This window comes from Gossypium hirsutum, chromosome D12 (genome assembly GCF_007990345.1).
Source record: "Gossypium hirsutum isolate 1008001.06 chromosome D12, Gossypium_hirsutum_v2.1, whole genome shotgun sequence".
Lineage (NCBI taxonomy): Eukaryota > Viridiplantae > Streptophyta > Magnoliopsida > Malvales > Malvaceae > Gossypium > Gossypium hirsutum.
This window is the reverse complement of record NC_053448.1, coordinates 28,085,821-28,106,631: the sequence shown is the minus strand read 5'-3', so window position 1 is coordinate 28,106,631 and position 20,811 is coordinate 28,085,821. Positions and strand designations below refer to the sequence as shown.

The window sequence follows — 20,811 nt, the reverse complement described above, 5'->3', positions numbered from 1 at the left end:
TTTCTAAACCTAATTCTAATTCTGTTAAAGTCATTGCAACTTTACCATACTAGAATCTAAGAGAAAATATATTTAATTGTCTTATTCAACAAAACTATGATGACTAATTAAATTTATTTCCACTCCAAATTTTAATTATTTAATTCCAATCAATTAAATAATAATTCAAAGAAATTAATTTAATTTCTAAGTCATCTTATGTACTTGGTGAGAAAACACATTTACTGCAGAGAGTGATATTTGCAGTCTTTTTCTCTTAATTGTCGTTTTCATTCATTCTATATTATCAATTTTACATGCAATTTGTTTTGGGTTACGTCAAGCTAGCAGAGAGACCAATTGGATATATAATTAGGGCTCAAATAATTTGTAAGTAAGTTCTAACTCTTTGTCTATTTATTACAATATTATTTAATCATGGAGTCATTCCATTAAAGTACCATGATTGAACTCTCCCTTATTATATTTCATTACCAAAGCAACTTAATCAGTGTTTGTCCAATGACTTTGTCATAAGTGTGTTACCCTCATAGGATATCCTTAATCCCTATGGGTTAAATCTATTCACCCAATATGATCCTATTTTATCTCATGGTAATCATTACATCTTCTTTCATGAAAAAGTCAATTATTAACAAATAGTAATTAAATCATTTGTCTTAGACAAATGACTCGAGGCCAAGTTACTTTTTCATCTATCATGTAATGCTAATAAGAGGATACCACTAACCCTTTTATTCGGTTGTGAATTCCACCATTGTAAATGAAGCATGTTATACAAAAATTGTATACCCAGCGTATCAGCTTTTGGCGCTTTAGTTATTTGAACTTAGGATTTTAATACATCAAAGTATATGAGTCATGTACACATAATTAGTCACTTACTCAAGATTGAGGTAAGTCACAATATGAACGTTACATGTGAATTAATTCATAAATATATTTAAGGTTAATTCAACTTGGATCCTATCCAATATATTGTCAATCCAAACAATCACATCTATGTATATATCTTCTAGGATTTAATCGCTTCGATACCCAAGACAAGATATCTCCCTAATCGAACTTGATAGGTGACACAGTAGTCTTTTAACTTATTTGCTCAATTTTGATTCATCATACTATAAAACTTTTAGATGCCTACTAATACAAATTATCTTCTCGCATTATGATCTGACCACATAATGCAACTTAGTATTAACATTATGTAATCTATGAGCCAATATTACTTATATTTTTCTTTGCATGCAAAAAATGTTAAGGACAAATACAAACGATATTAATGTGAATAATGAAATTTTATTTACGTCAATCTATTTGAAAAAATAAAATTACAAATGAATAAATTATTGGTCTGGTGCCCTAAGTGTAGTATATTGGTTTGTAAACTTGTAATTTTTTCAAATAGATTGGTTAACAAAATAAACTCATAGATTAGATTAATATACATTGTATAATTGTCTTCATGTGGTTTTTGCACGCAAAGCAAAATAGAAGCAAATATTAGTTCACTAGGTGTCTAATGTTTAAGCTAATACTAAACGGTATTACATGGTTGTATCTGTAATACCCCTCACCTGTCTCCGTCACCAGAATCAAGTTACAGGATGCTACAACGATAAACGAAACAATTACAATAAATTTTAAATCAAGAATTCACTTGGACAATCAATAAATCTCATACATTCACACAAATCATGCATTGCAACTGAAATCGGGATTAAATTGAACTTATGAAAGCTCAAAAATTGATCTAGAATCAATTAGGGACCTTTTTGAAACTTTGATAGAAAATAGGGTAATCATGCAAAACAAGGGGCACATGACCACATGTGGCCAGGCCGTGTGACAAGCTGAACTCGTGTGGTAATAGAGTTACATGGTCGTGTGCTTAAATCATGTAACTCACTGGTGCTATATGGATCTAAATATAATAAATGAACAAAATGTTACACAACCCTGTATCTAACTGAGGCCATGTACAAAAATAAATAACTCAATTGTAAAACACACACGAGCTTGTCAACAACCCGTGTGACCAACTTGACTATGTGGACAATAATTTTCCAATTATACAAAGAGCACACGATCGTGTCACATGCCCGTGTGTGACACACGACCGTGTCACATGCCCGTGTGTGACACACGACCATGTGTCAGCCTGTGTATAACAAAATATGTCATCTTATGTTTGGTACAATCCAATTTCCTATAAGTGACCTAAAATGCACCTTTCAACCAATGTAAACCTATCCAAAACTTGTTCAATCCATTATAAAACATATCATAAGCACTTTCCCAAACATACAACCAATATGCCACAATTGGCACAAACATAAGTCATTACAAGTCATACCTTAACCCTTAACCATTTCATACCACATACTAGATCATACACATATCATCATCTAAGCTTTGTCATTCACATTAACATTCTAAATACCAAACTTTGCAACAAACCATACATCAATTAACAAATTACCATATATACTTATATATAAAAAAAAACCATGCCAAAACACATTCATTAACTTGCAAAAGTTTAACCATCTTATGTACATGCCACAAATAATCAAGCTTGAAACATTCAAAAGACTATTGAATCGGGAGATGGTAGGTGTGTGCTTCTCGCTGGTCCAATCGACACGTTACAAATGTCCAAAATCTATAGAGAAAGAAGTAACCACGAATAAGTATTACAAATACTTAGTAAGCTTATACAATATAAATGATTTGCTTACCTTAGACATTTATCACATACAATACAATATGTAAAATAATTTTACCTATCAAGGCATAAAACAACAACATCAAATAGGTAAGCTTTTTGGCTTATGAGCATATGTATAATCTCAAATAACTATATATTAATCTCAAGCCAATTTACATCACATATCCATATCATGTTCATTTTATGATGTTAGCTCGGAAGGATTAACTCAAAATTGTCGATAAGGAAGTTGAATTGACCTTTGAGAAATTGTGGTGGAAGTAATGAAAAATATGCAACAAAGAACACAAGGATTTATAGTGGTTTGACCCCAATTGCCTACTCCACTACCTTAGCTCTCCGCAACTAAGGATTTTCTCCAAATTCACTAATTTGGTAACCTTTAAGGATAAGCTTTAACCTTACAACTCCCTTAAGATTTATGCCCCAAAATCTTAAGACTGCATTCCCTTAAGGTTTCTTCCCAAACCTTAATAATTAACCCTCTCTCAAAGAGAACAAATAAGCAAACTAAGAAGTAGTCCTTACAAGATCAGAATGTTTGTCAATTAAGCACTAATATAAAGAAGAACACTTGAGTTAAATGAATAAAATGAAAGCTCACAAGTGTTTACAAGAAAAGGTATGAAAGAATTAAGCTATTAGGCCAACCATCCAAGATCTCCCAAAAATCCTTTAGATCAAAAGGTTCTCCAATTTTGTTACTGCACCACAAAAGAGAATAACCCTCATATTTTAAAATCAATGCATTGTTAAGTGGACTCAGTCATCCAAAATCAAATCTTGAAGACTCTTGAACCAAACTTTCTCCAAATATATTTGTTGTTAACACAAAAGTTATTATACTCGTTCTTCAAAGTGAACTTTTTAAAAATCCAATTTTTTTAAAATAATTACTGGATTAGGCTAATTTTTTTGTAAAATTACAGGATTGGGTTGAAATAACGAAAACACTTTCAACTAGAAGCGTTTTTCTTTTTATTCATATTTTAGGGTTAGGGTTTTTTTGTAAAAGTAATGTTAGATTTTTGTAGATTTTAGGGTTTAAGATTGTGTAAGATTTTGAGTTATTTTTAAATTTTTTAGTTTTTAATATTATTTAGTCTTTTTATAATTTTTTGAGATGTAAAGTTAATAAATATTTAATTTGATATTTAGAAGCATCATATTTACATCAATCATATATTTGAATTACTTGAATTGTAAAATTAATTCAATTCATAATTGAAACTCGAACTACTCGATTTGATTAAATCTTAGTTTGTAATTTTTTTTATTTTCTTGAATGCAATTGAGTTTTGATCATTTTTTTTTCACAGGAGGTTGAAATGACAACACAAACAAATTTTGATGAAAAACTATATTTATTTAAAAACATTTCATATTCAATATCGATACAATCTTATCAACTATAACTTAGAAAAATAATTAAAATTTATATGAGAAGTACAAAAAAATCATTCATATCCTCGATCAGAATGTGTGCCACATTGGGGTGGTCGATGGTTGCGAGCTAGATTTCTTCTTGGTTCAAGCTATATATTGGCCTCCTCGCCTTGATCATTATATCTTCGTCCGTATTTGATTGCGATATGTTTTCATCGTGTATCTTCCATTCTAGGAATAGATGGTTGCAAAGATGTTCCACCTTGGTAGAACAATGATCTTGGAAGTGTTTGCGACACCATTGGTGTGGGGGTATAACTATATTGTGTCCCATACACCGATGGCAGAACGATCAAACTTTCCGTCGATGCCCCAAACATAAGTGGATTATACATCATCGTCGGATGCATCATTGTCTGAAACGTCGATGGCATCAGCGTGCAATATGTCGGAGATGGAGATCCACAAATAAAACCTGACATCAATGTAGAAACAAAAAAATGTGGTGCAATATTTGGTGTTTATGTAAAAATGACTGGGCTAGTATAAGCACCAGAATAAGTCGAGCCATACTGATCGGGGGTGGTGCAGCCATCAGTGTCGATTCTAGCATAGGTGTAAACAATGGACTCGCCTTGATAGCTGCTCTTGACCTTAGATGCCTAGGTGCCCATCATGGCCTCCTCATATGGGATTGTCTACCCCTTGCTTCTTCCGCTAGCAGATATGACTTGCCATGGATCCTAAACCATGGCATGTACTCCAGATCACAGGCTAACTTTGGAGCGATAATGGTCTTGCAAGTAAGTAAAAACTCATACCTATTGTTCTAAATGTTAAAATATTGTATGTGGAATATAAGTCAATTCTCATCCGTTCTCCCCCGCAAGTCGATATGATGCAGATCTTCAATGTCTTAGGGTGCCGACGAAATATATTGCCTAAACCTGAACTGTCATAATACTCTATCCGACTCGTGCATCTCCACCATAGCAAACACTACCAATGACACCTTCACGTGCCAGATGTTAGGATTCACCAAGAATTCGAATGGGATGTATTCTTGAATTGTCGGATTTGAGCATGACGCCTATTCAAACTATATTAAAATAATAAAAATTTTAGTTTTATATATACTATTAATTTTTAAATCAATTACGTTAATATTATATAATTTAAATTTAAAAAATACATACCTCCGCTTCTTATCATTAGTTTAACAGAAGTTGTATATCTCGAAGCTCATCCAATAGTTCCATGTAATTTGACCCATGGTTCCTCCTATTGAAATAATATGTTAACACGATATTTAAATTTTAAATAATTTTATTATGGTAAATATATAATCTAATGAATTTTACCTTGTTACGAGTGGGACTGCATAAGGATAGTCCGCTCGAGGACATAAAAAGGGCAGTTGGTATCACACCCATGATTGCAGTAGTAGAGTGCAGCCATCGATTTTAATTTTTTGTGGTTCTATCACTCAACACATTTTCTAGTACAACGTCACCAACACGACTGACCACCCACTAAGTTCGTTCACTTCTCTAAAGTCGACGAGTTTTAGCAGCCACCTTAAATGGACAAGATTTTGTGACTCGTCGGGCATTAGGAGAGCCCTAATGATCATAAGAATGTATGCTCGAGTGTGTTGTTCCTTTGGGCTTCGCTCGAATCTGTATAGAGCCCAACAAAATTTCTTCTTAACCAATTCACATATATCCAGGATCCAATAATTGTTTCCGAGATCCTCTCAAAAAGTTGATCGCATATGTCTCTCCAATCGATTGCAACAACTGACCCAATCACTGCTAGCCCTGTCACATCCCAAAAACCAGGTTAGTAAGAATTGGGTTAGTGAAACCAGGAGTGGTCACGTCTTGTTTTTGAATTAAGGTTGTGGAATTTTTATCAAGTGAATTAATTTGGTTCAGTGGTTAAGTGTTGTGTTTATGTGTGTGAGGTTCTGTGTTCAAATCTCTTCCCTTGAATTTTTGTTAATTTTTCCCAACCCTTATCTTTGAACTTATAGCTTATATATTATTTTTGCTCAATTGATGACAAAATAAGCCTTTTGGTTCAGTGGTAAGGTGTCAGCTTTCCCTTTGGTCCTGTGTTTGAATCTTGTTGTGTCTAATGAAAGAATTCTTTTTGTTTTACTCTGTTGTACCATCCATGACTCAGGAAGTGGGTCAATTTCAAACACTTTGGAAATCTAACTGGATAACAAATATTATCCCCAAAAACTTCCCCACTATTGCTGTTCACTTTCCCACTTCCCTCTCTTTTCCTTTTTTTCTCAACTTTTGATTTTTGCACTTTTTTCTCTTTGTCATTCTTTTTTTATAATTTTTTTCTTTCTTTTTCGAATGTTCTTCCCCTTTCTTACCATCAGTAGTTTTCGTTTTCTTTATTTTGGTTATGGTAAATTTTTTTCAGACAACTTTATCTACTTTTTCCCTTTACATTCTTTTCTTTCGTGATTTCAATTCATTTTTGGGATGTTGTTTTTCCTTGTACCGTTGTTAACACTCTGTTGTGGTGTTTGGCCGTGTGTGCTACAGAGACTTGGTAAGGTTTCATAATTTTTCGTATGTATGTTCGTTGTTTTGTTGATTAGAAAGTGGTTTTTAAATTTTTTTGGAATATTTTATTTTGCAGGTTGTTGTCAGCGAAATTGTGCGAGACTAATTGATTTGGTTCTAGTTAGGAGAGGATATTGTGCCAAATAACCCTGTGGCATTTTGAGGTGCTCCAAGTACTAAACAAGCAAGGGTAAGTAATTGAATGACTGATTTTGGAGTTGTTTTGGTTTATTACAGTCGATTACTCTACTATTTTGGAACATAATTTTTTAAAGCGAGGGTCATTTTCTTTTTAATTGGTTCTCATTTCTGTCACTAATCCGTATGTTGGATGTCATATAGGTATTGGATTTGCTACTATAGCGTTGACATCGAAAAATGACCAGATGTATGATTCAATCTCGTAAAAATAGAAAATGGAAAAAAGCCAAAAAAAACCCATTGTCGATGTCACACGACCATGTATGACACACTGTTTGGGTTAATTGGGCCGTGTGTGCCACACAGGTTGGGCCACTTGGGTCGTGTGGGCCCATTTTATGGAAATTTCACCTAGGGCCATATTTATCTATGATGTGTATTTAGCCAATTTGTAGAGTCCATATTGTGTCAATAGGACTTGAAAACATGATATCTGATGATATGATACTATAAGTAATGTGGAAAAGGTATGTGAAATATATATGTATGATCTATATACTAATAGTTCTGATGGCATGTTTCTGTTTTACTATGTTGTATATGAGCATATAATGTCTAATTATGTTAACTTGTATATGTTTGAATCTGTTATATGACCATGCATGTGACGTTATGGCAAAACTGGTTTGTTTTTGTTGAAATTGTGACACATTTGTTCTACAAACCGTGGAATTCCATGCCTTCTAATTTTTGCTATTGTACAACTGCATGTCTTATATGCTTTTCATTCAGATTCTATATTTGCATGCCATGTCACAATGCATGGGGTTGGGATAATATGGTAAGGAGGAAGTTTTGGCAGTTTAATGATCTGCACTATTTGGTGGTTTAACCACATTTCTGTTCTGCCAACTTGGCTGCATTTATAGTGGTTCGACCACACATATCTGTTTTGGCAGCTTGGTTGCAATATAGTGGCATTACCATATATATTTGATTTGGCAGTTTTAACTACAATCTTTGGTGGCATTGTCTACAATTATCTGTTAGTGTGTTTTGGATGGAAGAGTTTTGAGGAGCTCTAATTTGGTATGCAGCAGAGATGGATAGGAAGTTTTCTGAAAATTTGCATTTCATTTTTCGAAATATTGCATTGGCATGACCATGCATGCACAGTTTTGTCGTTCGAGTTTGATAACTTCTCTGTGACATTTTGATTTGTTTATTGTGTTTCTGTTTGAGTTTAGTTACACATTGAGCTTGTTAGCTCACCAAATTTTTCTGACTTTTCTGGTAATCGACAAAATTAGGGTTGGGCGGCGTTTGGGAACTCGGATTGGTCTCTCACATAAAATGGTTTGATTTGTTAATATTCAAATTTTTTGGACTTTTGGTTTTTTTTATTCAATTAAAGATTTTTGCATTATTTTTAGTTATTTAAAAATAAATGTTTGGTTTTCAAAAATTAAACAAGCTAAGGATTTTCTACTGCAAATTTGAAATGAGTTTTACGAAGATTAATAACTAAAGTTTCAGAATGTGCTCAAATAAATGTTTGGTTTTCACTTATCGAGATCACGGTTTTCAAATCATCAACTCTAAAATTTCTGCTACAAAATTTTATTTAGAATTACGAGTTTTCTGAAGCAAGTGACTTAAGCACTATGATTTCATAAAATTGGGTTTTTAATTTAGTGGTTGGTAAATTCATATAAATGTTTTAAGAATGACAAATTTTCCTATTAAGAAATTGTGGCGAGTTTTATAAAACTTTGATTTTCGTTTTCGTAACGAGTCACGTTCTGGAAAGTAAAGATTTCAACTTATTTTTTTAACCTTCCAGATTTGGCCATAATGTATAGGTCAGATTTGGGGTGTTACAGGCCCATCCACTGGTAACCCGAGCTGTAACTGCACGTCCTTGAGAGTGATAGTACACTTACTGTATGGAAGATGGAATGTGTGCGTCTTGGGTCTCCACCTTTCCACCAGCGTGCTTACAAGTGTGGGGTCCAATATACACCCCTTACCTATAATGGCACGTGTAAAAATCTCGCATTTCTCAAGTAGGGTTCGATTAAAGGTGATTGAGGACCGGGTAGATTACGAATATACGTCTCCAAAACTCATTCTTTTGGTTATATATAAAAAAATACATAATATTAAATTCTAATATAATAAGAAAATATTTAAATTAAATTGGATTAAATATAATAAAAAATTCTTGTCATTTGTAATTGATCGACCGAAATGTGCTTGCCATCCAAACGGATTAGAGATTTTTCCATTGCTAATTTTGAAAAACACGAAATAACTTGTAATAGAAAAAAAAAAATTTACAAAAATTTTAATATAATTTTAATAAAAAAAAGAGAGTTGAGAGAGAAATAAAATTTGAGTAAGAAATTAAAAGGAATTGAGAGAGGTTTGAAAATGTGTGTGAGAGAGATAGTTGAGATTGAATTGACAAAAATGAAATGAGGGAGGGGGGTTATATAGAAAAAGAAATATAGTCGTTTTGGAGGTAGTCGTTGGTTTCAATAGCTAATTAAATAGTTGTTGGAGAAAATAGCCATTGAGAGTGACCGTTGGGGGAAAACAGGAAGTGTTTTCAGCTAATGTGGCAGAAAGCACTTCCAGCTAAAAGATTTTTTCTGCCAATATGCTGAAAACGCTTTTAGATGAAAACGTTTTCATTATTTCAGCCTGATCCTGTAATTTTACAAAAAAAATCAACCTAATCCAATAATTATTTTAAAAAATGAATTTTTTAAGTAATTCACACCATTGTTCAAGATCAAATCTTAATAATCTTAGAAGCGAATTTCATTGGCCCAATTAAATCTCAAAACTCTTTAATTTAAGAGTTTAAGTTGGCATTCCTCTGAACCTATTTTTAAGATTAAATCTCGATAATTCTTGAAGTAAACTATATGATCAAAGGTTTTTTTGTCATGACCATATCATCAAGTTTAAACAACTGTAAGATCTAAACTTTATTTAAAAAACAAAAGATTTATTCAAATATTATAACTAAAAAAAAAGTTAATAAACAATATTTTTATTTATCTGAAATCATCACTTTCCTGGCAAAAAAATGTGTAGTAGTTACTTTTTGAAACTCATCCATTAGTGTAGGATTTGGCTGTAATAATATTCCTCCCAGATCCAGCCAGCATTGTGATTATTTAAATAATACATATACTTGATGAAGGTTGAATTTGATCATAGTTTCGACAAAATCAAACGGTTACGAACACTAGGAGTTCCAAAAAGGGGCACACCCGATATTCACCTCCTTCAAAAGTTTTGGCATTTTCATTTTCGTCTCCACTAAAAAAAGCCCTGCGTCCTTCGAATCGATTCCATTCGATTTCACCATCTTTTAAATCCTATCAATTTCTCAGATCTTTCCCAGTCTTTTCTGCAACCATGAGTAAGGGACCAGGACTCTTCGTCGATATCGGCAAGAAAGCCAAAGGTAATCAATTCCTCTATCTCCTTCCTTCTCCACCGTACGATCTTTCGATATATATTTATATTCCTTTCAATTACCTGTTTTCATTTCTCCCTTTTTTGAATGCTTAGATCTGTTGACTAAAGATTATACCTCGGATCAGAAGTTCACTGTTTCTACTTACACTGGCGCTGGAGTTGTATGCCAAAATAATCTCTTTTACACCTTGAATTTCGATTCATGTTTATATCGTAGCTGGGGTGCGATAGTTTATTCTATAATGACACTCCGATTTGCTCGCTAGGACTTGATATATAGAGAGGGTCCATATTTGTGTAAAACTAGTGCTTTCATAATTTCAGGCTCTATTTATGTAATTGTGAACCTTGAGTTTTGGAGTAATTAGGTCTAATTTGCAACCAAAAAAAAAAGGGCTAGAAAGGTCTAACTTATAATTGAATGTAGATCGGGCATTTGAAAAATCAAGGTTCTTGTTATTTATTCTTTTCCACTGAAAAGAAATCTGTTTTAGGGTGATTTCCCTGGATTTCTCATGAATCTTTGGACTCAAACATTTTGTTGCCAATCTATTGTCGGTGAACCTGTGTTTCCAGATGGCACTGTTTTCGTCTGAATTGATATTACCACTTTTTTTAGTTCAAAAGGTGTAATTCGAATGAATGCAAGAGATACACCGCTCTGAACCGAGCCAAAAGTTTTAAATTTTACTTGTCTCAAAGTTTTCCTTGGCGGTTTGAATTTTGATTTGTCTGCTGAGGTTAATGAACTTTCATGTGGTTTTCTTTAGCTAGATCCTATAATTTAAAACTTACAACAGGTGAAGTTGTTCTATTTTATTCCTCATATGCCCCCTTATATATATATCAGGCCCTTACATCAACTGCTCTAAAGAAAGGAGGACTTTCTACTGGGGATGTTGCTGCATTATACAAGTACAAGAATACTCAATTCGATGTCAAAGTTGATACCAACTCTAACGTGGGTTCTTATGGTTTTCACTTTCTTTTGAAACTATTAAATAACAGTAGCCTAATCCAGCTGAGCGTCTTACATTCTTACATTGTTTTTCCAGATCTCCACAACACTTACATTCACTGAGATTCTTCCATCCACGAAGACTATTGCATCGTTCAAAGTGCCTGATTATAACTCAGGCAAGGTAGGAAGCTACCTCTCCTAAGCAGAAATGTTTTCCATGTTGATGATTTTGATGTTTAATAGTCCATATCTGCTATCTATTTTGCAGTTGGAGGTTCAGTATTTCCATGACCATGCAACCGTTACAACAACGGTTGGTTTGAACCAGACACCAGGCGTTGATGTCACGGCGACCATTGGGACACCCACTATTGCTTTTGGTGCAGAGGCAGGTTATGATACCACCTCTGGAAATTTCACAAAGTATACTGCTGGTATTAGCATGACAAAACCGGATTCCTGTGCTTCGATAATTCTGTAAGCTTTTGTACATTACTGTATTTACTCCACATGATTTTAAAAGTGAACCGAATTGAGAATTTTCTAATCTTTGACCCTGATTTCTTTCTCTTATTATTTGCAGGGGAGACAAGGGAGACAGTATAAAAGCATCATATGTGCATTACATGGACCAGCTGAAGAAGAGTGCTGCCGTGGCTGAGATCAGCCGAAGGTTTTCCACAAATGAGAACACGTTTACTGTTGGAGGGGTGTATGCTGTTGATCATCTCACTCTGATTAAAGCTAAGCTCAACAGTCATGGGAGGCTTGGAGCAGTGCTGCAACACGAAGTCGTACCGAAGTCGTTGTTGACAATCTCCAGTGAGCTTGACACAAAGGCCTTGGAAAAAAGTCCCCAGTTCGGATTGGCGCTTGCTCTGAAGCCCTAATTAGGTTTTTTTCATTTTTGGCTATTCAATGATGCTTTTGGAATTTGATACCTTAAAATTTTTTTTCTTGGTGATTGATGAAGGGTGGCAATAAATAGTTCCACAGATGATAAATATTCATTTCTAGGTTCTCAAAGGCTGTGGATGGATGTTTGATGATACTTTAGGCTTTTCCATGATTCAATATTGTAAGTTTTGAGTCATTTTGATAATGGTGCATTTAAGCCTTGTTTTGTCGAGGTCTTCCTTTTAATTGGTCGAAAGCTTTTTGATTTTTTGCACCAAAGTTTTATTCATTCCAGTCGCCTTCTTTTAAGTTACTCCATCACGACCTTACAAATCCTGACTTATTCACATACTTACGTGTAACTGAAATTATTTACTACGCCTTGCAGAATCGAAATAAATTTTTACATCAACATACAACTTCTGGAATTACTAACAAATATAAATTGAATTATAAAATCAAGTAAGACCCCGAAATAAAATAACATAACACAAAACTAAAGATAACATTAATTATTAGTGAGTAAAAAATATGTCAATTTATATTACATTAAAAAACTTGAATGCATCAAACACGTAATTATACTTGTGTTTATATTATTTTTTGTGTATTAAAATTTTATATATATATATTTTTTCTGGTATATAACTTTTACATGTTAATAACAAATGTCTTTTTCTATTCTAAAAAAATGCCTTTTTTCTCTAAAGCATTAGAAGCTATAAAGGTGAAATCTATTTAATATAGAAAAAAGAAAGGGTCAATGTGCAAATTTCGCACTCTATTTTAATTGTATTTAGGATTTTAGCAGTTGATTGAATTTTGATTTTTTTTATTAAATTTTACTATAAATAACTTGAAGACAAATCTAATAAAAATATTTTAATAATTACCAACAATAAATTACTTAATATAATGTTACCTTTATACTATTAATAAAACTCCTGACTTAGAATCTCGCGTGTTGGCCTGATGATTAGGGTGTTGACCATCCTAGGTATGGCTTGGGTTTAAGTCATGCTAGGTGTGTTATTGTTAGGGCTTTGCCGTAAAAAAATCTCTTGATTGAGTTAGTGTCACGGGTTAATTGGGTACCAACTTGATTAGGAAATGAGTAATATACCATTTAATTAAATGATTACTATTAGTTTTTTTGGTCTTTTTTGTTTTTCTATATTTTTCTATAGTTTTTAAATAAAAGAACTAAAATTAACACATCTAAAAATTAAACTTGTGTTTAATGGATTTATAATCAAATTCTTTACCACTTCATCAATAATAATACTTGAGTAAACTTTTAAAAAATAACTTTTAAATTAATGTATATAGATTGTATGTTATTTTTAAACACACATCCGTGTTTTAGATCAGTGGTTTCCACAGGCATATGCATGTGGCAAGATTTTTAGTATTAATAACAACTCTTATTTATAAAACCTTTTTTATATTTTAATTTTTTAAAGGTTTTTACATTTACTGAAAATTTGAAGTTAATTTATTAATTTTTAGTTTTTCTTTATAAATTAATTTATTATTAACTATTAAAATAAAATATTTGAATAATATTTCTTTATATATATTGTTTTCAAACGAACAAAATCAACATCAAATGTAAATTTTAATTTAAAAAATCGAAGTCGATAAAATTTAAGGTTTATTGGCAAAGTTAAATAATATAAAAATTGAGTGAAAATTTTATGTATACACTTATAATGGTAAGTTTCTATATTTATTTATAAAAAAGTGGTAGATTTGTCTTATAACTAAAAAGAGAAAAACAAATTTAACTATTTTGTTTGATTTTATTACCAATAAAAGTGGGTGAATAGATGATATAACCCCCGCTAATAAAAAAATACTCATTTCTTCCAACTACTAACCCTACTATATTGAATGAAATTCCCCCTTTGCATTATGAAAATTATTCCAACTTATGTTTAGTCCTCATAGTTTCTTCTTTCTGAACAATAAACCTCATCATTTTAAACAATGGACAAAAATACTCTTTTTACTACTTAGAATATATAATAATTTAAAAAAAAATAAAAGAGAGGAATATATAGGGGCGGATCTAGGGGGCTAGGGGTGTTCAAACTTCGGTTAAAACTGAATTAACCGGCTGAACCGATCTAATTCGGTCGGTTAAATTTTTTTAAAAATTTCAGTTAATGGTTAATTCGGTTTGAAATCGATTAATTAACTGAACTTAATAAATAATATTATATATTATATGCATTAGGCTATTCCTAGTTCGGTTAATTCAGTTCAAAATCGATTAATTAACCGAATTTAATAAATAATAGTATATATTATATGCATTAGGCTATTACTAGTTCGGTTAATTTAGTTAATCCGATTAATCCGGTCAAATGAACATTAAAAATTTATTTTTTTGATATGTTTTATACATGTTTTAACAAAAAAAAACATATAAAGTTGGTTAATTTGGTTTGATTAATATTTTTTGAAAAAATTTTGGTTCGGTTAACGGTTAAAAGATTAAAAAGCTCGGTTAATTCAGTTAATACTAGTTCGGTTTGGTTAACTGTTTGAACACCCCTAAGGGGGTTGGTAGGGGCTAGCCCTCCTAAAATAGAAAATTTTTCATTTAGGCCCTTTATAATTTATAAAATTTTAAATTAGTAATGATAGAATTGCACTTTGACCCCAAAAAAGATAAAAATTAATTTAATCCTCTAAAGTTTATAAAAATATAGGCTATTAAAATGATAAAATTGTATTTTTACAATCATAAAAGTATATAATTTAATTCTGTCCAAAAAAAGTTTCTAACTTTATTCTTACTCTTAAATCGTATTTTTGAATCTGCCACCAACAAGGGAGGTTTGAATATGAATAAAAGATTACAAGGATTTTGACTTCAAATCGTAAAAATAATTCCAGGAATTTGAAATGTTAAATTGTATTGTAAGACATGGTGTTTATATGGCAGACACCCCTTCATGTCTTTCTCCATAACGCTTAATTTATTGGTAATAAATTTTAAGATGCTTTTAAAAATCAATGATTGATTCTTTGCCCTCAATAATAATAAAATCAGCAAATAGCATCCAACATTTCTCAAATTCTTGAGAAACATATTCATCAAATAGATTATGCAAATATGGTTAAACCTAATTGGTCTTTTTTTTTTTATGTAGTTAGGTGCAAAAATCTAATGGATTTTCTTCCTTTTTTTTATTAGCAATTCATGCATCTGCCAATTTTTTTATATTAATCATATAGATATGTTACTTATTATAATCATATTAACATATCTATATTTACTGAAATAAAAAAAAGAGAGTAAAAGTCATATTCCCAGAGAGAAGGGTAAGAAAAGGGTCATTAAAAGCTAGCATTTATGAGTCATCACATGCACCATTAATATCCCAACCAGCAAAGGAATTTCCCCACCCCCCTCCAATCCCAAAAACCCTAGTGCCAATAGCAACACCATTAAAACACTAAACAAAAATCACACCCCAGAAGGAAAACAAACAAACAAACAAACACAAAAAATGAAGCCTTGGGGAAATTTAGGAGTTGTAGAAACCATTTATGAAGATGAAGTTTATGATGATGATGATGATGATGATGATAATTCTTCCAACTCTCCTTCACTTCTCTCTTCTCCTCCTTCACCTCTCCATTCAAGTGCACAAGCTTGGTATTTTATATTTACTCTCTTCTTTCTTTTGAAAAAAATTATTACATTTTCTTGGGGTTTTTGTCTTATTTTATTTCTGGGCATTGTATATTATAAGGTCATCGGCAATGGGGTGTAAAACTGACGTGTTGATACATGTACAGGGAACTGCTTTTCACCTTCATAAGGTATGTGTGTGTGTTTCTTTTTCTCTTCTTGGGTTTAATGATTACTAGAAACTTATCCAATTCTGTATTCGAAGAATATCTCATCACTTCCTACTTCAAAATAATACAATTGAGTTTTAAGCTTAGTAAAATCCATAGAAACTCAAAGCTAAATATTTCAGTTTTAGGCTGAGAGTTTCAAATAATAATTAAGTCAAATCATAGTCATTTTCTAATGAATTCCATTTGGTTCAACGATTTAATGTTAGTATGTTACCAACGCGGAAAAGCTATCTAAACGCTGCGTTTACCAATTATTGTTAATGAATAGTTTTGGGTTCCCTTTTTTTTTCATAGGATCCTCTGATATCCAGGAGCACCTATTTAAGGCGGAAATTAACTGAAAAATCAGAATTGACGTTATCCCCGCCGTTAAACATAACCGCCGAAACATTCTCTCTCGTTGTCGATTTCTGTTACGGGACTCACCTCCTCGTAACGCCGTTCAACGTAGCGTCACTCTTGGTAGCAGCGGACCTCCTCGGAATGACGGAGGCCAAAGGTGAGGACGACAGTAACTTGAAGCAGATGACTGAGAATTACTTCCAAAAATTCATCGCCGTTAACGGAAAGTACGCGGCGATTGTTTTCAAGTCTTGCCTGGCCTTGCTCCCGGAGGCGGAAACGACGTCGTTTCTCGTTAGTAGATGCGTAGAGGTTATGAATTTAACGGAGGATAGTAAGGGATTGGACGGTTATTTTGACGACGTTATTTCTTTGCGCGCCGATGATTTCAAAATCGTTGCTGAGTCTATGCACCAACGATTTGAGTACCAGGATTTGCTTTACAGAATCGTTGATTTTTATCTCGAGGTAAGGACAGGACAGGACACTGCACTACTTTCTTAATTGAAATTTTAGTTTTTTTATTCAATAAAAACCCCATGAATTAATTTGATGACCATTAATTCAATTAAAATATATAATTTTTTTTTAAAAAAATTCAGCGTGAACTTTTGTTATAGGTGCATTTAGAAATTTAGGTGTAAGGAGGTGAGTTTATTTAAGATTGTGTATGTAGGAACCGCTATCTTGTTTGGCGTCTCTTTATTTCTAGTTTTTTTGCTTTAGGTTTTCACTAATTTCAATTTTAAGTCTCTTTTTCTTCTCTAAAGAAAAAGTTCATTATCTAAAGAAAAAGAATATCTAATTCAAAAAATAGACCATATCATTTGATGTGGTATGTTAATGCGATTGACGAAAATAATGAGAAGAAGCTAATTCATGATGTCTCACCTGGATAAGCATTCCATTCTAGTATTTATTATTTTTTACAACTTTTATTAATTTTTATAATTTATATCACTTTTTCAACTATTACTAAAATGAATTTAAATAAATAGATGTCCGCATTTAAATAAATTTAGATGTTCTTTTATTTAAGTTTATTTCAAACCTACAATTTTTTAGGTTTTTTAAATATTTGTTGATGTAGTATATATATCTGACATATTTATGTATATGGCATGTCATATCAACTTATTTATTCGCATGATAGGTCACTCTCAACTTTTCATTATTTCTGTTAATCACGTTAGCAAATCGAAAAGATTTAATTGGCTTGCACATTTGATTAATTGTTTTTTTTTTGCCTAATAAAATCTAAAATTTTTGAAACTTAAAATGTGTGAGTTGATGGTTCTCATATTTTTCTCACTTTAAATTTTGAAAACATATTTTGCATGCTTGGATTTAATAAGAACATGGTATGTTTTACGTGCTGATATTAATATTTTTTTTTATATATTTTAAAAAATATATGCCAATGAAGCTTTGTAGTATTTGCAAAGGTTGAACTATTAGGATCTTCAACACTTGTTTGAATTTTACTATACGTAAAACATGTGAGATTTTATTTACTTTAAGCTTCACCATGCATGGATTCTATCAATATTTTATTTTAATTTAAATTTGAATGTATTTCGGTTATTAGTCCTTCTGTTTATGCATTGTAATAATTAATTTTAATTCTAATTACGCAGATTAATGATTATAATTATAATTCAAATATGTGTTGAATATAAACTTTAATATATAAATCTGGATAGCATTAACGACTGCTGGACTACTCATTAATTAATATTTGATTACGATGAAATTAAAACTTATGGTTTGTGCAGGAGCACAATGCGAAGATAACGGAAGAGCAGAAGACGCAGATATGTAATTCCATAGACTGCAACAAGCTCTCACCTCAACTGCTCTTACATGCAGTGCAAAACCCTCGAATGCCATTGCGGTTCGTGGTCCGAGCCATGTTGGTGGAACAACTCAATACCCGCCGCTCCATTCTATCAGCCGCCAATCACCAATACTACCCTCGCAGGCATCGCCCTACAAACAGCAACAACGAGGACGACGACAACAGCAACGTTACCCTCGGTGAAATCCTCCAACGCGATGCCACCAAGCGTGAAACGGCTCAGCTCAAGGCAGCAATGGACGCCACCAGTTCCCGCATCCAAACCCTGGATAAACAGCTCCTTTGCATGAAAAAGTTATTGCAAGAATCTGATCATGAGAATGTTATTGAAAGAAGTGGTGGTGGATGTAGAGATGTACTGGAATCGGGCCGGTCTGCTAGCTTCCATTACGGTTCAGGGAGAAAGATTGAAAGAGCATATAATGGAGCTCCTGCTTCAGCCAGTTTTCGGTTTAGCGGTGGTCTAGAAGAGAGGGCATTGGGGTGTTCATCATCGGAGAATTCAGGCATCAAGAAAAATATTGGGCAGAGGTTGATTAAAGGGTTAAAATGCGCATTGCAACCAAAAATTGCACTAATCACAAGAAAAGTTTAACATTACCGGAAAATGGTATATCTTTTTTAATACAAAAGAACTAACTAGCTGAATGGTATATTACATACTGGTTCCCATTTTAGTCTTACCCATGCATTCCATTAGAAACGAAGGGATTCTGATTATGCATAATTAGTGTTCAAATCTTGGTTTGCTTTTGTTTTTCCTCTATGCAACTCATATTTCATGTATTAATTATATTTTTTCATATATCATGTATTAGGTTTTTATATGTAAATAATTTTAGTGTGAGATGAAGAATTCAAAAGTTCTTAAAAATGAAACCACTAAAAACATTTATATTGCATCATTAAATTTTGGACATTCAAGCATACAAATTTAAATTCAAAGTTTCAAAATTGTGAGCATAAATTATAGGTTTTCTTGGTCCCCTATATTTAAGAGACCCAATTGGTTCAAATGTTAAAGGTTCTGATTGATTTATGATGAGCAGCGTGGGTCACCTTTGCCTCGTGAAGAATTTAGTACAGAGGAAGGGCCCATTTTTTATACAACTTTTTTTTAAAATTATTTTAATTACATTTTTAATATTATTATAAAATAAATGGATAAAGAGTAAAGAACAAAGAAAATGGGATAGCAAAGAGAGAACATGTTTTGTTGATCAATCGGAATAATCTATGATACTTCTCCAAAGTCTATATTTATAAATATAATAAGTATAAATGAAATAGAATTCTACTTCTAATTACTATTAGAGGTTTAAGTACATCAAAACTTATTGATCTTAATGGATTTCCATTAAATAATAAAATATTCATAACACTTTCTCTTGGATGTCCCTTGGTAGATTATATGTCTTGTTAAAACCTTACTAAGATAAAAATCTCGTGGGAAAAAAAATCCTAGTGAAGGAAAAAAAGTATACATATCTATAATACGTATAACATGCTACCTCATTAAAAACTTTACTAGGAAAACCCAATAGGACAAAATCTTGGTTAAGGAAAAAAAGAGTACAACTCGTATTTATTCCCCCTCATAAAAACATTACATAATATCTCATATTTTACGTGTTCAATCTTGAATACTAGCTTTTCAAATGACTATTTGAATGTATTGCTAAACATTTATATCACCATTCTTTTGAAAGTTATGAGTGAGGAAAAATTTTGGAGAAATATATTTTAAACTCTCCAGGAGTTTCAACAATAATTATAAGAAACTTTAATAATGATTCTTCTATAAAAATATAAATAGGTATTTTGAATCATTTTACAATCCTCCTTCAACTACTATTCACTCAGCCAAATTTACCACATATGTTCAAATTATTTCAATTCATATAAATGAACTATTTCCCAAAAATTTCAATATGCTTCTAGCATTCTAAATCCTTCAAGGGTTTTAATATAAACTTTATTATATAGTGATCCATAAAAGGTTGTAACAACAACAATTAAACGTAAGTTAAATCTTTTATGAACGGTCAGTTTAATAATATATCTAAATATTATTACATCCATCACAAAATAATATTATATCTTTTCATAATCAATGCCAGAATTTAGCGAAATACTTTATATTTTTATTCTATTTTTGCAAAACTACTTCATTTATACCTTCACTGGATTTATACCTTTAGATAATTCGACTAAAAAAAACTCCACGAATTTTAATTGTACTTCAGTTGCATCTTTCTATTTTGACCAATCTATTTAATATCTATATTTCTAAATAAATTTATTGAAGATTCTCCTTTATTTCATTATTTCAACAATAATATTGCATGCAAAACCATTGTCGACCACTTTTATTATCGATTCCATATTTTCTCGAATTGACATAAGTTATCGATATTTCTTTATTTTCACTATTTTAATCTTCAGTTTTAGGTACCTAAATCTCTTCTGGTTTTAGTTATTAGTTACGTCTTGGGTCTCTTCTAGTGCTCACACCACCACTATATGACCATCT

General features: G+C 31.9%; 2 protein-coding genes across 2 annotated transcripts; both read left to right on the top strand.

Moving 5' to 3' along the window:
* Positions 1–9,940: 9,940 nt before the first annotated feature.
* LOC107945707 (mitochondrial outer membrane protein porin 2) lies at positions 9,941–12,445 on the top strand. The gene is made up of 6 exons (XM_016879798.1): positions 9,941–10,327; positions 10,435–10,502; positions 11,192–11,302; positions 11,397–11,483; positions 11,571–11,779; positions 11,886–12,445. The coding sequence occupies exons 1-6, from the start codon at positions 10,279–10,281 to the stop codon at positions 12,190–12,192; spliced, it is 831 nt and encodes a 276-aa protein (XP_016735287.1). The 5' UTR covers positions 9,941–10,278; the 3' UTR covers positions 12,193–12,445.
* A 3,135-nt stretch (positions 12,446–15,580) lies between these two features.
* Positions 15,581–19,083, top strand: LOC107945708 (BTB/POZ domain-containing protein At3g49900). The gene is made up of 4 exons (XM_016879800.2): positions 15,581–15,869; positions 15,967–16,036; positions 16,373–16,888; positions 18,196–19,083. The coding sequence occupies exons 1-4, from the start codon at positions 15,721–15,723 to the stop codon at positions 18,871–18,873; spliced, it is 1,413 nt and encodes a 470-aa protein (XP_016735289.1). The 5' UTR covers positions 15,581–15,720; the 3' UTR covers positions 18,874–19,083.
* Positions 19,084–20,811: the final 1,728 nt, after the last annotated feature.

Bases quoted from the DNA above. Each gene is read 5' to 3' on its own strand.
- LOC107945707 (XM_016879798.1), top strand. From the start codon at position 10,279: ATGAGTAAGGGACCAGGACTCTTCGTCGATATCGGCAAGAAAGCCAAA. The intron at 10,328-10,434 runs GTAATCAATTCC...TTGAATGCTTAG, and splicing joins TATCGGCAAGAAAGCCAAAG to ATCTGTTGACTAAAGATTAT. The intron at 11,780-11,885 runs GTAAGCTTTTGT...TATTATTTGCAG, and splicing joins TCCTGTGCTTCGATAATTCT to GGGAGACAAGGGAGACAGTA.
- LOC107945708 (XM_016879800.2), top strand. From the start codon at position 15,721: ATGAAGCCTTGGGGAAATTTAGGAGTTGTAGAAACCATTTATGAAGAT. The intron at 15,870-15,966 runs GTATTTTATATT...GTATATTATAAG, and splicing joins CATTCAAGTGCACAAGCTTG to GTCATCGGCAATGGGGTGTA. The intron at 16,889-18,195 runs GTAAGGACAGGA...TGGTTTGTGCAG, and splicing joins TCGTTGATTTTTATCTCGAG to GAGCACAATGCGAAGATAAC.